The sequence below is a fragment of the Bison bison genome, unplaced genomic scaffold (assembly GCF_000754665.1).
Source record: "Bison bison bison isolate TAMUID 2011002044 unplaced genomic scaffold, Bison_UMD1.0 scf7180017864235, whole genome shotgun sequence".
NCBI classification, from domain to species: domain Eukaryota; kingdom Metazoa; phylum Chordata; class Mammalia; order Artiodactyla; family Bovidae; genus Bison; species Bison bison.
Genome location: NW_011494807.1, coordinates 3,365,184 through 3,381,576, shown reverse-complemented (window position 1 = coordinate 3,381,576; position 16,393 = coordinate 3,365,184). Strand labels below are relative to the sequence as shown.

The 16,393-nt window shown below is 40.5% G+C and overlaps 1 protein-coding gene across 1 annotated transcript in view; it reads right to left on the bottom strand.

Moving 5' to 3' along the window:
* Positions 1-16,393, bottom strand: part of PRDM6 (PR domain containing 6) — a 108,822-nt gene that overhangs the window by 83,094 nt on the left and 9,335 nt on the right. The window contains exon 3 of the mRNA XM_010846294.1: positions 14,873-15,180. Within this exon, the coding sequence (XP_010844596.1) occupies positions 14,873-15,180 (308 nt within the window). The remainder of the gene's footprint in view (positions 1-14,872; positions 15,181-16,393) is intronic.

Here is a 16,393-nt window from a genome sequence, read left to right as displayed (position 1 = left end):
AAAAGACCCTGATGCTGGAAAGATTGAAGACAGGAGGAGAAGGGGATGACAGAGGATGAGATGGTTGGATGACATCACCAACTCGATGGACATGAGTTTGAGTAAGCTCCAGGAGTTGGTGATAGACAGGGAAGCCTGGCATGCTGCAGTCTATGGGGTTGCAAAGAGTCAGACACGACTGAGTGACAACTGAACTGAACTTTCACAAATAAAAATACAGGACACCCAGTCAAAGCTGAATCACAGATGAACAACAAGCAATGGTTTAGTCCAAGTATGTCCCAAGTGTGAGCTTACCAAACTGAGGCTGCAGGCAATATTAGGCAAAGAGCAAAGCTTTAACTGTCAAGGAGAGGACTGAAGGAAAAAGAATGTGGAAAGGGTGGTGCAGATGTGGGATTCACACCCAATGAAGATACAACTGGAAAAAAGTAAAAGGTACAGGTTGACCAGAATAAGAAGCAAAAGCCTTCTGGGTGAAATAACAGCCTAGGCAAAATCACAGTAGTGGAAATTAGCAACACAAGGACACAGAATAGGAAGCAGTCCACTTAAAAAGCAGCAGCAGACAGAGGGAGGAGAGCTGGACTTGTAAGTACTGTCAGGGGCTGGCTGACGCTCCCCTTGGAGCATCCTTTCTCCCAACCTCTAACTCTTGAGCGTTAACTATTTATGTCCCAGGGTCAAATTCCTCCTCCTTTCCCTGGTCTTCCCAGCAGGAACTTCTCCTTTCAAACAGCACTTTTTGGACACTGTTCTCAACTGGAATTACTCATGATATCTGTGCCATGCACAGCAGTTTCTCCATAAATGCACTTCTCTGAATGCTGGGGAGGTTAAATTTTCTGGGGATGATAAATGTGAAGTCCATGGTCCTGGAACATGGACTAAGTATGTTAGTCCTGGGCTAAGTATGCCAAAGGTCTGAGCTATGGGGTCTCTGGGAAGATAGCTGGGCTGCATTTGACAAACCAAAGCAGTGACCACCAGGGAGGGAGTGTTCCCAGCCAGGTCCAGAGGCAAAGTCTGGGGTAGAGACTGGAGCCCTGTGTGATATGATGGGAGTTCAGGTCTGAGAGTGGGAGGGGGCAGGATTCATAGCTATAGACTGCTGCTGCTGCTGCTAAGTCGAGTCAGTCGTGTCCGACTCTCTGTGACCCCATAGACAGCAGCCCATCAGGCTCCCCCTGTCCCTGGGATTCTCCAGGCAAGAACACTGGAGTGGGTTGCCATTTCCTTCTCCAATGCAGGAAAGTGAAGTCGCTCAGCTGTGTCTGACTCTTAGTGACCCCATGGACTGCAGCCCACCAGGCTCCTCCATCCATGAGATTTTCCAGGCAAGAGTACTGGAGTGGGGTGCCACAAAAACTCTGCACCCCACACCCTCTGGAAACCCTACCTTGACTACCTAAACCTTGGGCGAGTTACTTCTCCTTCATCTGAAAAGCGGCTTCATCTGAAAAATACTGTAATAGTCTTTACCTTATTGGGTGATTCTGAGGGCTAATTGAGATAGTTCCTATAAAGCTCCTAGCAGAACGCCTCGCACAAAGCCTCAGCTTAAATGTATTAGCTCTTAGTACTGTGGTCAGATCAACAGTGTTTCCCGTGTCAGATCATTACCCCCTTACTTTTTACAGAAGTAGACTCTAAAAGTGGATCTTAGCACCAACTGCAGCTTGTGTCTAAGATGTCCCACTGCAATTTTTAATACCTTGTTTATAAAAGTGTCACAGATAAGATTTGTTTAGACATTTTAGTACTGTCAAATGAGTCACAAAGTTCAAGAATAAAAAGAAATCTTCTTTTATTTGTTATTAGCAACAGAGGATATTTGGCTTTCAGTTATGGATATTTCTGGCCAGAAGCTAGGATACAATTTAGGATTCATATTTAGACTGATTATTTTTTTTACAAAATAATTTGTATGCACCATTAACTTTTACTTGAGTGATCCTCCAGTTTGTTCATATAAAAACTCCAACTCTAAAAAATAGAAAAAGATCAACAGTGCTTATTAAGTGCCTTTTATGTGCCAGATACTCTGTTAGTTGCCAGGAATAAAAATATTTTAAAAAGCTATTACAGGGACTTCCCTGGCAGTCCAGTGGTCAAGACTTTGCCTTCCGATGCAGGGGCTGCAGGTTCAAACCCTGGTTGGGAAGCTAAGATCCTACATGCCTTAAACCAAAACATAAAAACAGAAGCAATATTGTAAAAAAAAGTCAATAAAGATTTTAAAAATAGTCCACATCAAAAAAAAAAAAAAATCTTAAAAAAAAAAAGCCATTATAGTAACTCCAAAATGTTGGGCTCATAGGTCAAACAGGACAACCAGAGCACTGTAAGTTAGGAATGCTGCTGCTGCTGCTAAGTCACTTCAGTCGTGTCCAACTCTCTTCGACCCCACAAAGAGCAGCCCACCAGGCTCCCCCGTCCCTGGGATTCTCCAGGCAAGAACACTGGAGTGGGTTGCCATTTCCTTCTCCAATGCATGAAAGTGAAAAGTGAAAGTGAAGTCACTCAGTTGTGTCCAACTCTTTGCGACCCCGTGGACTGCAGCCTACCAGGCTCCTCCATCCATGGGATTTTCTAGGCAAGAGTACTGGAGTGGGGTGCCATAAGGAGATACTTATTTGAGGAGATGTGAGGTGAGGATGATTAGTGAACTCATTTTGAAACAATGTCTGGATATCTAAATGGAAACTTCCCACAGACAAGTGAGGATAGACAATCCAAGAGAGATGAGTGTGGGAAGTGGCACCATTTGAAACAACAAGAGCAGGTAAGCTCTGATCAGAATACAGGCTGCATGCTCCCTCAACCGGCAGAAATGCAAACCTCAAGAAGACCGAAAACAACCAGCACATTTGCAGATAAAGTTGGCTGCAAACTGCAAATATCATGCAAGCATATGGCCTCTCTCTATGATCTTGGATGCACAGAAGGGGCTGGCAGGAGAAACAGAAAGGACAGTGCCATCGGATGTAGCACTGGTAAGAGCCAAGGGAGGGAAGGTATCTGCTTGCAGTCACATAGCTGAGACCCGGTGAGAGCTGGAACTCGACCTGTGAACCTACCGAACGCCTTTCAGCAGGCCACCTCCTCCTGAAGCACACTCTGATTGCTGAGGTGCTAATTACACACTGCAGTCGGCATGCTGTGGAGAGCCTTCTCCTTTTTGGCTGCTTCCTTATACCTGGTCAGGTGGACTTCAGAAAGACAGAAAAGATGAAAATCAGGGAAGTCCATTTTCCTGTCTGTTGAAGTGAGGTGAAAGTTGCTCAGTCATGTCTGACTCTTTGCGACCCCATCGACTATACAGTCCATAATTCTCCAGGCCAGAATACTGGAGTGGGTAGCGTTCCCTTCTCCAGGGGATTTTCCCAAACCAGGGATCAAACCAGGGTCTCCTGCACTGCAGGCAGATTCTTTACCAGCTGAGCTACCAGTGTTGTCTGTTAGTAGCTCTGTAATATTTATATCTTTTTTTTAATCTATCTACTTATCTATCTATTTTGGGGGTGGGTGGTAAGGGAGAAGAATGGAAATGCCCATAGATTAGCCAAGGTGTAGCAGAAATGAAAGCAAGGGTAAGACTAGAATTCACACAGGAACAGATGAGACCAGGTATGGAAGGGAAGCTGAAGAGATACTGGATTTGCTCAAGAGCAGCCAAGACAAAGAAGGAAGCAGAAAGGGAAGTGGACAACCAAGGAGTAAGGCAGAGAAAGGTAGAGCCTGGCATTTCATTTCTTCAAGTGTAGTCCCAGCACCACATTAGACACTGGTTCAGAAAATAGGTTCCTAAGTCCTTCTGCAGGACTGAATCAGAATCTTTGGGGAGCAGGTTCCCAGACTGAACTTTGCTGAGCTCCCTGTACCTGGAGATTCTTATGGATGTTAGAGTTTAATAATCAGTGAGCTAGAAGAAAAATCACTGGAAATAGAGTTATTTTTCCTTTCTTATTATGGTAAAATGCATATGTTATAAAAGTTACCATAGTTTAGTAGAGTGAAGAATATCCACTATGTCGTACAATCAATTTCCAGAACTTTTTCATCTTTCAAAACTGAAACTTTACACCCATGATGGATTATCTGTTTAGTGGCTTTGCTAAAGCTCTGCTAGCTAGTCTAGCTTTGGAGCTGATATCAGCCCATGGAGCATAGATACAATCACAGGCATTCAGGTTTATGGGCAAGGTATAAGCTAAGTGAAAAGTGCCAAAGTGAAGTCGTTCAGTCGTGTCCGACTCTTTGCGACCCCATGGACTGTAGCCCACCAGGCTCCTCTGTCCATGGGATTCTCCAGGCAAGAGTAGTGGAGTGCGTTGCCATTTCCTTCTCCAAGGTCTAAGCTGGTGCTTGTCAAATAGTTTGACTATCACCTTCATGGGATTACCAAAGGAAAAACTCCAGATACCATAAAAGACATGGTTAGTATTCAGTAAACATATGTTAGAAAAAATACAAATTTCGATTAGTTTTTGCTCTCCAGGACATGTTTCAGCATTTATGCTTACTTTTTTCATTAAAACTTGTTCTGTCACTTGGAATTCTCGCTTTACATACATTTTATGGTTAACACTGACACATATTCAGGAGTTGTACAATGCACTATTATGTCAGTATTCACTGGTACACAAGCAGCTACACACACATTTTAATGGACAGTGGCAAAGGTGCCATGATGTTGACTTGCTGCTATTTAATATTTATTGACAAATCACAATACGCTGGGCACGGAGATGTTTTTCTATTCAGAATTCAGTATGTGGGGGCACACCTACCTAACAACTTGCTCCTGATCAGAGTCAAAACACCTTCAGGTTTAGGGCCCTTTGTGATTTTACTGAGTCCATCCCCTTCCACATCGGGAGTCAATTCTCAGTTGTGAGAAGTGAATCACACACGCTCAGTCGCGTCCAACTCCGTGCAACCCCGTGGACTGCGGCCTGCCAGGCTCCTCTGTCCATGCAATTCTCCAGGCAAGAAGTGGGAGTGGGTTGCCACTTCCTTCTCCAGGGGATCTTCCCCACCCAGGGATCAAAACCACGGCTCTGTGTCTCCTGCACTGGCAAGCGGGTTCTTTACCATTGCATCCCCAGGGAAGTCCCCCACACTGTATGGTATCCCTTTAACACATAATCCTTTGTTACCTGAGAGCAGTGCTAAATAAATTTGTATTTAAATATTTTTTAAGCCTGATTTTATAGTAATTAAATTCAAGCTATGTATCATGGTCTACCATGTACAATCTTTTGGTTTAACAAATAACGTAATTCTTTATAACTCTATGCAGAGCCCACTAGTCTTAAAAAGTATCGTTAAAACCCTAACTGAAAAGAGAAAGATCTCTTTTATTACACAAACATCACAAATATTGCCCCTCTAATTTGCATAGTAGTCAAATATGGCTCTTTTTTCCATATGGATAAATAAGAGATACAAAGAAATTAAGTATGTTCCCTGAAGTCTCATATACAGCTACATAAATATAGTATTATTACTTAGAAAAGCATTTCAAAGAGATCTGATTCTTTTTCGTTAACACCTTGATCTATTAAAAGAAATAAATTTTTTTCCTTCTTCCTGAGGACCATTAAAATCTTCCTTTAGATCCCAGAAAAGCTCTGGTCTTACTAAGATGGGCTATCAAACATATGAATATACCAGGAGAAATGCATCTATAGTATCAGTGGGGTCTACAGATTGAAATTTCCCACCAGGAAAGATACAGAGATCAGAGGATGGAACTAGACACAAAATCTATTCATGGGTGAGCCAAATTTAAACATCTGCAGGAACTTCCATGAAAATAGTGTCATTAGTTGCTGCTTTAAAAATGTGTTTTGTGGTATCAAGGAAATAACACAAGTACCTTTACTCAAACTGTGATTCAATGTATATACAATGCATACACAAACAAATGTATATTATATCACATTATATAATTATCTCTCAAAAGGCTATTATAAAAATCATCATTAATGGCTACCTTTGGTTTATACTTTTATACAGTTTAAATTTCTTATGATAAGAATTATTTTTAATAGAAAAGCTCATTTCTACTAAAGTTTTATAATTAATTTTTTTTTGTAGATTACCCAGGCCAAATTTTAAATTGCAATTAATCTTAATAAATTGAAATTAAGTGCTTTCCTCAATAGACCAATACTTTTCAGGATTCTCTGCCCCAGGAACTATTTGTGCATTTCGCATATCAAAAATGAATTTGAATATTAGTCTGGGACAAACACAACAGGTTCTAAAAACATTACACTCTAACATATAATTTATTTATGGGTTATCTACCATTTTGGAGTTTGCAAGCATATCTCAGAATTTAGTACTGCTGCTTTTGCACTAAACATTAATATTCCCAAGTGTGCTAACAACACTTAAGGCCCCAGTGCTTTACAAGATACCGAAAACATGACTTGATTACATTTAATTTGATTCCAATTAAAAAGCACTTAAGAACTTTCTAGTGAATTAGATTACACTGAATGTTTCTATAGACAACACTTCATTATCTGAGGCAGCTTTAATTTAAAATGATCACAGAGAGGGAAAAATACTGTTCATTTTAATAAAATGGGCTTAATCCCATATCATTATTTGACAAACATGTGCATGAGGTGTTGGTTTATTAAATGAATGTGCAAAGGGACAAGTAAAAACATCTATAAAACCGAGTGCCTCATTCAAAGATCTCCCAAGACAGATCTAGTGACACGGCCTCTAATTCTTAACAGAAACCAGAATACTGTGTAGAGAAATATTTAAATAAAAATGAAGAGATCATATCAAGACACAGTACTGAAAACACTGCCTTTTGTACTGAATTTTTAAGCAGTGAATTTTACAACTAATTAAAAGTGAAAATGAACTTCTTATTTACAGTATTAAGTGACAGTACCTAAGTAAGTCCAAAGTGTCCACAAGCCACAGGCCTTCCCACAACGTAACATCTTCACTTTAAAACAAGGAACTACCTTGAGATCAAATTATTATATATTCAAATCAGGACAAACTGAACAATTTTTTGCCTTCCCCACAGTGTTAAACAATTTTATAAAGTGTTATTCTTTTACAAACCCCAGTTTGTGTTAGAGTTCCAAAAGGGGAAAATTATGATTAAAAACAAAATGATTGAAAACAAATGGCTAAAGTTATTTTGTACTAAGCATAAACTGCACGGCTAGCTTTCATTGGACAGAGCTCTGCAGACACATTTGGCATGCCCATCTCTGATATTTCAGGAATCAAGACAACTCTGTGGTTTGTGGTTAGTGATTAAGCACCAAGTGAACTTCTGTGTGTTCATATATAGGAAAATCTGCAGCATTTTGAGTGTTTCGCACTTGTAACAATGTCTTTATTATACCTTCCAGAATTAACTGACCTAAAATCCAGTGACTCTACAATATATCTATTGGATAATTAGAACTCTAAGGACCAACACATAAAACACATTATTGACTTTAAGATCTTCAATCAAACAAATATTTACAGCTGCAATTTGCAAAAATTATTTTCATTTAAGTTGGCAACATCTCAAAATCTGTGCTGCTGATCTGAAGCATATCACGATTATTCATATCTTCCCCCCAACTCAGAATTAAAATATAAAAACAATGTAACAACCTTTAAAGCAACCTGGACCTACCTACTCTCACAGCCTAGGTGAGTCTCCTCTGAAGACAAATAAAAACTTCATAATTATAAGCTTCTTTGAAATCAGTCTGCCTGACCTTGAGACCAAGAACAGCAGAGGGGTGAGGAATAGTGACCTGGTTTAGTGACCAGTAGCTACAGATATCAGAGAATGTGCTTGTTGTCAATGATCAGTGCTGAAATCTGTCTATACCACACTGGAACAATCAATTTTGTAAATGATTGCAATAATCAAGGAAATTGCCTAATTTATAAATCCTTGCATACAGCATTTTAATGGATTCCTCCATTTTAATGCTGATGCCTTCTGAGCTCAATGAATTGTTGTCCAGGCTGTCATTACACAAAATGATAAAAACATTCGTCTGGTAGAGAAACCACATCTCATGGATATTCAGACCCTCAACCCATAATCACTCATTAGTGACTTCCATGAAAGTCTCACCCTGCTAAGCCCCAGGAAGAGTGGGCTTATTTATGTCTGTGCCTTGGTGGAAATTCCCTGGTACAGTTTGCAATTTGAACAAATTACCTTTCACTGAATTGTAACACACTGGATGTGTCTCCCAATTTTGACAGCCCCATATTTTAATGTTTTTTTCCTCTCTCTCCTTTCTAATGCTGGGACTTTTTTTTTTAACCACCCAACTCAGAGTCAGCAGGCTCCACCACTCTGAACTCCCAGATTGTGCAGCATATCAACACCAGGATGCTGGATGCTCTGTGGCAAATGGATGACACCCCAACCCTTACAGGTAAACCTACGGATCCTACCTGGAAACCCTGGCTGCACACTTAGCTCTTTCCCTAAGAGCACCACAAGGAGATTGCTCTTCTCAGTTAAACCTTGGTCAATTGATTCCAGCCAATAGTGTGCTGTCAGTACTTTACTTACTGCTCAATCTCACTAACCTGACATTTATGGTGCACTGATTGGCCTCTGTCAGTGGTGCTGGTTGTAAATTCACTTTGAAAAGCTTTGTGTTAACAGCCTTCAACCAGGCTCCAAGAAGAGTACGAACAGGCAGCCTGACAATTGCTCGACCTCCTGCCCTTATTACAGTGAGTAAATCAGGGTTTGAGCCATTAGGCTGGAGCCTGGGGCCTACACAAAAAGGATTGACATGACGAAAGGTCAACCTCTGTCACACATGTGTAACAATTTGGATAATGGAATTCTGTAACTTATCTGAGTGAGGTGGCAAATGCTTACAAGGAAAAGTATATTCTGCTCTGGCTGCTCTGGCTTTTATGCTAAGTAGTTATACCAGAGTCTGTATTTCTTGTGTAAATACACAAGGAATGTCTGAACTCACGAAATCTGGGAGTATATATGAGTCTAAAAAAGAAAGAAAGAAAGAAGGGGGAGCAAGGCAGTCTCATAGTGGTTTCATGCACTGCATTTTTTTTAGAATGGCCAAACACCAAAGTATCACATCTACCCTCTGAGAAAAGAGGATTTTGATACTGTAGACACGATCTCTCAGCTGAGTAAAAGATAAGATTTTCATATTCAACCAAAATTTTTTAAAACTCACAACATTATACAACAACTATAAATGGTTTCTGGGTAACACAATAGATTTCCCTGAATAAGTAAAACTGCCTTAATTGACACATAAAATTAAAAGGCTCCCCTGCAGGTTTCTCTGATGCAGTGTTACCTAAATCACGTTTTCATCAAATCACTTGCTGCCACAGAGTGACTGGGGAGAGCAGATTTCATCTGTCCAGTAACCTCTGCAATTCTGATTTTAATTTCCATTCTCTATTTTAATCTCCATTCTCTATTTTTCCCAGTGTGGGAAAAAAAATCATACAATGTAAGAAAATATGCAGTGAACCACAAAAAACTTAGGAATTATTTTCTTCATGTGGACAAAATGCTATCAAAAGAAGCAATCTATAAACAATAGATAAACTGAACTGACTGATCAGAAAAGCAGTCCTTCAGATATAGAATACATCATTCTTTATAAAGCATTTGCAACTAAAAAAGTAAAACACTGTAGAGTCACATGTATATTTGGATTAAACTTCACTAACATGAGAATTTCCAAATGGCTGTTATAATTTTTTTTAACAGAGTCATTTTTGAACTTAGAAACCAAGGGTGGCATTTGGTACATAAACCAAGAGTATCGGGACTTTATATGACCTTTTCAAAGCCAGCTTTAAGTACTAAGTTTTTATTTTTAACACAATGCTGGAAACCATTCCAAGAGGCGGCAGATGGTTTTACAGTTTATGTAAAACTACAAAATGCTCACACTCGATCAAATGGGCACCACTATAAAAGACATCTTCAAATCAAATGAGGCAAAGTCAACGAGATACACCAGCTGTTCCTCTGCATAATTAAAAACATAATAGTAACATTACTATGATTTGTTTTGAAGGAGAATATTTGGATTTCATGAAGTCAATACGTTCAAAACTGAAATGACAGTCTGCTATATTAAATGATAAATTGCTGAGAAACATAACTTTTACTTCAGTACAGCTGTGATAGCTATATAATCCTGTCCCCTGGTACTTTGGTGAATCAGGCCAAAATGAACCCATGTCTATAGAGCAAAATATGGAATATACAGTTACAGTACAATCACTGGAAAAAATTTAAATAATTTTAATTGAATTTTTAAATTACTTTTATTCAATTTAAAATTATTCTTTTCAAGTGACTTTTTTACTATCTAAATATATACAAATGTGTACAGTACTACATATGGAACTGGGTCACTTATGAAAACATACATAATACATTTAAAATACGAGATCAATTCATTTCTTTCTAGTACCAATTACCTGTGATGGCTTTGAAATATAAACATTTAGTAGCATGCAATATATTTTTAATATTGGTTTTCATTAATGTCTTTTGACCTAAGCTAAATAGTAATGATGAAAAATAGACTATTTGCTTCAAAGTAAACCTCTTATTAAATCTAAAATATTATGGCACAAAATCAAACCACAAAAAGGACCACTGTATATTATCCCCCTTGATTTTCTGAAGAAAAATAATTAAAGTCTCTACATAGAAAGAATGAAAATAAGACACCCCAATTAACCTAGGCAAAGAGAAATTCTATAAAATTAACTCCAAAGTATTGCAGAGTACTCCAAGTTAGTGTAATTTCTAATACCTTGACTGTTATCCTAACAAGTTACTACATTATTTCAATTAACAGAGTAACTTTTCTAGGGTGAAAATAAGTGCAATTTATTTTGTCAATGTTGTTAAAACTTGTCAGATCAGACTTTGAGTTGAAAGGCCTGAGTAATTCTAACCTATCTTAAACTGTAACTTTATTTTAAACTTCCGTATTTTCTTCCAGTAGAATTTAAAGTATACACTGTGTACATTCCTCAGGTCCAGTCATATTAAATTCTGATGTTAAGCAGAAAGGAGAAACCATGTGCGGACTAGATTAATTTATCTCAAGGGAAAAGGGGCACATTAATAATGGAGATAATGTTTTCATAAATGTTGGAATTAAATGTGCCTTTTCACTTCTTTATTAGAAAACACATTAGGACAAAATTATCTCACTCTCATCACTAAGACCTAGTTGCTGAGAAAGACTATGTTTTCTTTGCAAAACATTTAGAAAGATTTTTCCCATTATGGCCAAATAGCTAGAAATATATCATGCATCCAAGTCTTGCTGGAATAAATGTATACAAGCAAGGCAAGTGATTATTTAATCTATCCAGTTATATTTCTATTTTAAGATATCTAAATTTACTATTTTTGTAAAATACATTAAAATTCTGATTCTAAAAGAAATTGGCCCCCCAAAATGATAAATTTGACTTTTAGCTTGTTAACCTCTTCAAGGCACACAAAAAAATTTTACCTTGGATTATTGCTAAAAAAGAAAAATTCTTAGAATTTCCCATGGTACCCCAAAGAGTCAAAACATAATGAAGGTAGTGGTATGATATTTAACTTTCATAAAATTATATTTTTATGAACCAGTATTATATCCAAAGAAAATATTAACTAAAAGATGACATCACACTTACAAACCAATCAAGCTCTTCATAGCTGATATACTTTAAATATTAAAAAAGAGTCATTTTTCTACAAGAAATAGAGCTTTCAAAAATTCAACAAAAGGAGTAACTAAGGTGAATCTGTTTCTGTAATAAGCCTTCATGTGTATAATAAAGTACAACCACACTAAAAACAACGAACTGTAAACTGAAACAAAAATCCATCATCTACTTGGAAACAGTGATGGGAAAAGATTAGCAGTCCATTTATTGTACTGAAATAAAGATAAGTAACCTTAGTAAGATCCATCAGGACCTGAGTATTGAACTCTAAATATAAAGACATTTCTTCATCAGCAAGGGACGAAAAAATGTGAGAAACGATTCCAGTTAACATTTACAATGCAATAGTCATGATTCAATTCTTTTAATTTTTTCAAGATCTGCTTTATGTCGATCTGTATTCTAGAAGATATCTTTAAAAGTATGTTTTCAAAATGGATAATTACTACATGAGTCATTAAACAATTATTGCCAAGAGTTTCTATAGACCTACAGTGTATTCCAATTACTGATTCTTTCTGATATAAAAAATATAGCAATTAAAATTTTTTTTTCACAATAAAATCTAGATTTGAAAGGAAAGACTAAAGCCTGAGGAACAATTCAACATTTAGAATTTTGTTATAAATGTAACTTAATCCAAATAGTCACATTTCATAAAAGTAATAAATCATAATGCTTAAAAATTAAAAATAAACTTATACTTCATATTTTAAAAAGTAATTATACTAGTAAAAATCTGAAACCTGTTAAAGTATTTCATCTTACAAATGGACATTGGCACTGTTACCTGACCTCAGCCAGTCACATTTTATATGATCTCCCAGAAGTCTGATACATTTTATGTGGTCACAGTTTTAATATTTCTTCAGTCCTGTAAAGGACTGTCATTATAACTATTCTTACAGATGATAAAAATAAACAGATTATGTCCTTTTTAGAAGTAGACCATTCTAGCATAAACCCAACAAGTATTATTTTTAAACACAGAACCAAGTCTATGCACCAATCCCCAACACACTCAACTCACATACCTCAAGCAACAGACAAAACTCACTCTATCTACCCAAGCATCACCACCAACAGCAAATGAAATTCCCTGGCCTCCACTGCAACAGAATTTTAACTTCATCAAGTACAAGTAAAGGTACAGAAAAAAGACTCCATAGTTTTCAATATTGATAAAAATCATCACATTCTACCTATAGAGTGGTTTCCTGCCAACATCTCAATCATTCAAAGCCTTTGAGGAAAACGAAAACCAACAACGACAATAAACTATGGGATTTTTTACATGATTGTGGCTTTGTCCCCAACACTCTAAAAATAGACAGGCACTGAACTCAAGGCATCAGAGGGCAATATAATGGCTCTCACTTTTAACACTTCAGATAGAATAAATCTGTACACTAAACAATTGCTTTACAATTTCCTCAGAAAAGTACTGGCAGACCTTCAACTGTATGGTACAGTGTTCCTAATAACACCACTGGAACATGAAAAGTGCCTGGAATTGTTTTGCAAACTTTAAACCACACTGGAGGTTACAACTAATTAGTCAGAAACAAAAACCAACTAGGAAACATTTCAGAACCAGATGCTTTATTTCCCACTTCTCAGTTTTTCCTACCCCAAAATGCTAATGTCTAACTTGCCTCAATGTATCAACCATTTTCTCCTGCCCCATTTCCCTATATAAAACTGTTTTTAAAAAAGCACTATTTAGTAACAGAAATATGTCTCTATGTTCCCCTCATTCAAGAATCCTAATCTGAAAGACTGAAAATGTAACTGTTTTCCAATAACAATTTAGGTGTGAATTGGAACCTGGGAGCCTGGGCCCAGTGCACCAGTGGAAACTGTATGGTACATAGCCCAACAGCCACCATCAAGTCATCTTGGGCTGTTTCTCTATGAGCTCATCGATTTAGCTCCTCCTCCATCAAAGGTGGCTCTGAAGACACAAGCCATAGTAGCCCACTGCCAACAGTCATATAAGTGTTCCGGAGACCAAGTCATTGTGCTGGCCAGAGAAGGTGCTCAGCAAAAATCTGAGCAGATTGTTGAATCCCATGAGTTTATTTAGTGACTAAAGGGCAGCTTGCAATGAAAACAGTCATCTTGCAGGATACTGAGCCAAGTGTGGGGTTCAGGCTGTTGCAGAAATGACCCATTAATGGAGCCCTAAGGTCCATGCCAACTTGGCCCCTGGCATTTAAAAATGTTTATTTTCTGGCTAATCCTATTCCATTATATTCCCTGGTCTCGGTCAGATTTACATATCGCTTAAGGGTAAGACTTATGGCACCTTATTTTCACGAACAACTCTCCATGGTAGGAATATCCAAAATTGGTGGGGGTGTCTCTTTCAGAATGGACCTTGGTCATCAACTATGAAGCTCTGAGACAAATCTCAGGTTAATATTTTTCAAATACATTGTTGATTTTTAAGTAATAGCATCAGGTAAGACTGTACCGTTGAAGTTCTATCAATTGCGTTACACCGAACCACTTCAGAGTTTTCGTACAGTATGATTTTCTATCTGAACAATTGTACCTTTTCAGAGAAGAAGCAGAATTTGTGATTTCTGATTCACAATATAGTCTTGCTTTACTTTGGGCACTTTGAAAGTTGTGGAATGTGTTACAGTCTCTCACATTCGGTGTTTACCTAATTGTCTGTATTGGAGAAAATAAGCCTGACTCTCCTTCTTCCTGTTTATGCTTATGTTCCTTCTTGCCCAGTGGACAAACACAAAAACGTGTTGGAAGAGATTAAAAATAGGACACAAAATTCGCCTAGTTCACATCCCAATGCCCAACCTCCTCTGTTATTTCCTCAGGTGTTTTCTCTTTTTCTCAAGATCAAGGGAGACCAAGGGTCAAATCTATCGCAGCTGGACTGGAAGCTTGTTAAGGTGATTCCATCTTCAGAAACCTGTAAGTCTGGGCTGCTTCCTGGCTGGGCTGCTATGGGCACCTCCTTCTCTGCAGGAGCTGCAAATACCAGATATTTGCATGACCAGAGAAATCGTGTCTCCACTGCCCTCTGGGGAACAAGGGAGGCTCTATATGGGCCTAGATTCTGCCGGGTGGCAAGGTCCTGGGTGGCCAGGAGACTTACCTCCCAGAGATGCTGCGTGTTCCTCACGGCGCCGGCCTGCACCTTTTCCGGGGGCAGGAGCACGCCCTGGAAGGGCCCGATCCAGGTGCCCTGCTGGATCCTCTGCGCTGCGCAGATGCCGTAGGCCAGGCCGGGCACGGTGCTGGTGCACAGGCACACCTCCCTGGGCAGGTCCCGCAGCCACTCGGGTAGCTCCGGCGGGGGCGCGGCGGCCGCGGCGCTGCTGGTGCCCACGAGCCGGCGCAGCGAGTGCAGCGGCCCGTGCATGGGGCACTCGCCGTTGCGGTTGTCCGCGCACATGTCGCAACCTGCCGGAGACACGCGAGAGGGAGGGGAGGAAAGGGAGAGGGTTAACCCCTGGTAAACCCCGAGACCACAAGCCTCCCCGCCCGGGTGAGCCACCTGCGAGGGAGGTGACGCCGCGAGGGCGCCGAGGCCACTGGGAGCAGGGGGAGAGGTGGACTAGACGCTCTCCCTTGGAATTCACCGTGCCCAAACCCGCCTGGTACCGGGTCGAGACCCCGCGCGCCCTCCACAAGCCTCCGGAGCCGTCTTCCAGCCTTCGGATGGCGTCGTCGTCTCCAAGGAACCGACGGGACAGCTGGCGGCTTCTCCTCCCGGCCTCTGCCCCGCTTCCCTCCCTATTCTCCTTCTCACCCTCTTCCCTACTCTCGCTCTGCGTGGTGTTTCGAGGTGTGTTTATCATTGTACCAGGAGGAAAGTGTCTCTCGACCCATCTGGAATCGCGGAGAGATTCTACCTTGGTGGAATCTTGGCTATGTTTGGTTTTCCTTTCTTTACGAAGAGATTTTCAAAATCACCAGAGCAGGCGGGCGACCCTACCCGCCACCCCCGGGTCCTCGATACACGCTCTGCTCCCGCGAGAAGGTCCATGCGAGGGGCGGAGCCGGCCGTGGCCCCGTGGAGCCGCAGTCCCACACCCCAGCCACAGAGGGCGCCCTGGCGCGGTGTCCCCGGCTCTGCTGGAGCCGGTGGGAGACAGGGGGGGATGCTCTGGCGGGTTTGGGGTGCCCTGTGCTTGCGTGCAAGCTCTTCTCCAAAGCCCCCCCCCCCCGAGAAAAAAACAAACAGCAAATGTAATGATCAAAATAATGGGTCTTTAATGATGAAGATAAAGTTTCCTTGGAGAGGGCCCCAAATCCCTCCCAGACGGTTAATACCGAGGCTAAATGCGATTTTTTTTTTTCTTACGTTATAAACTGAGAGCTTTAGTGAAGCTTTCAGAGCAGCCGGCGCATGAGGGGACCACCCCTCTCCCAACCCCCTCCCCCAACACCCGCGGCCTCACACACACACCACACCCTCTGGGGCGGCCGGCCGTGAACGCCCGGTATCCCTCGACTCAAACCCGGCAGGAACAGGCCCGGCAGCCGCGGGAAGCAGGCCTGCGGCGACCATGCTGTCGGATCGCAGCGCCCTCCGGGTTATTAATGGGCCTGGCGGAGCCGCCGTGTCTGCGCCCCGGCTCGGCGGACCTGCCTCTGGGACGCGGTCTCGGCG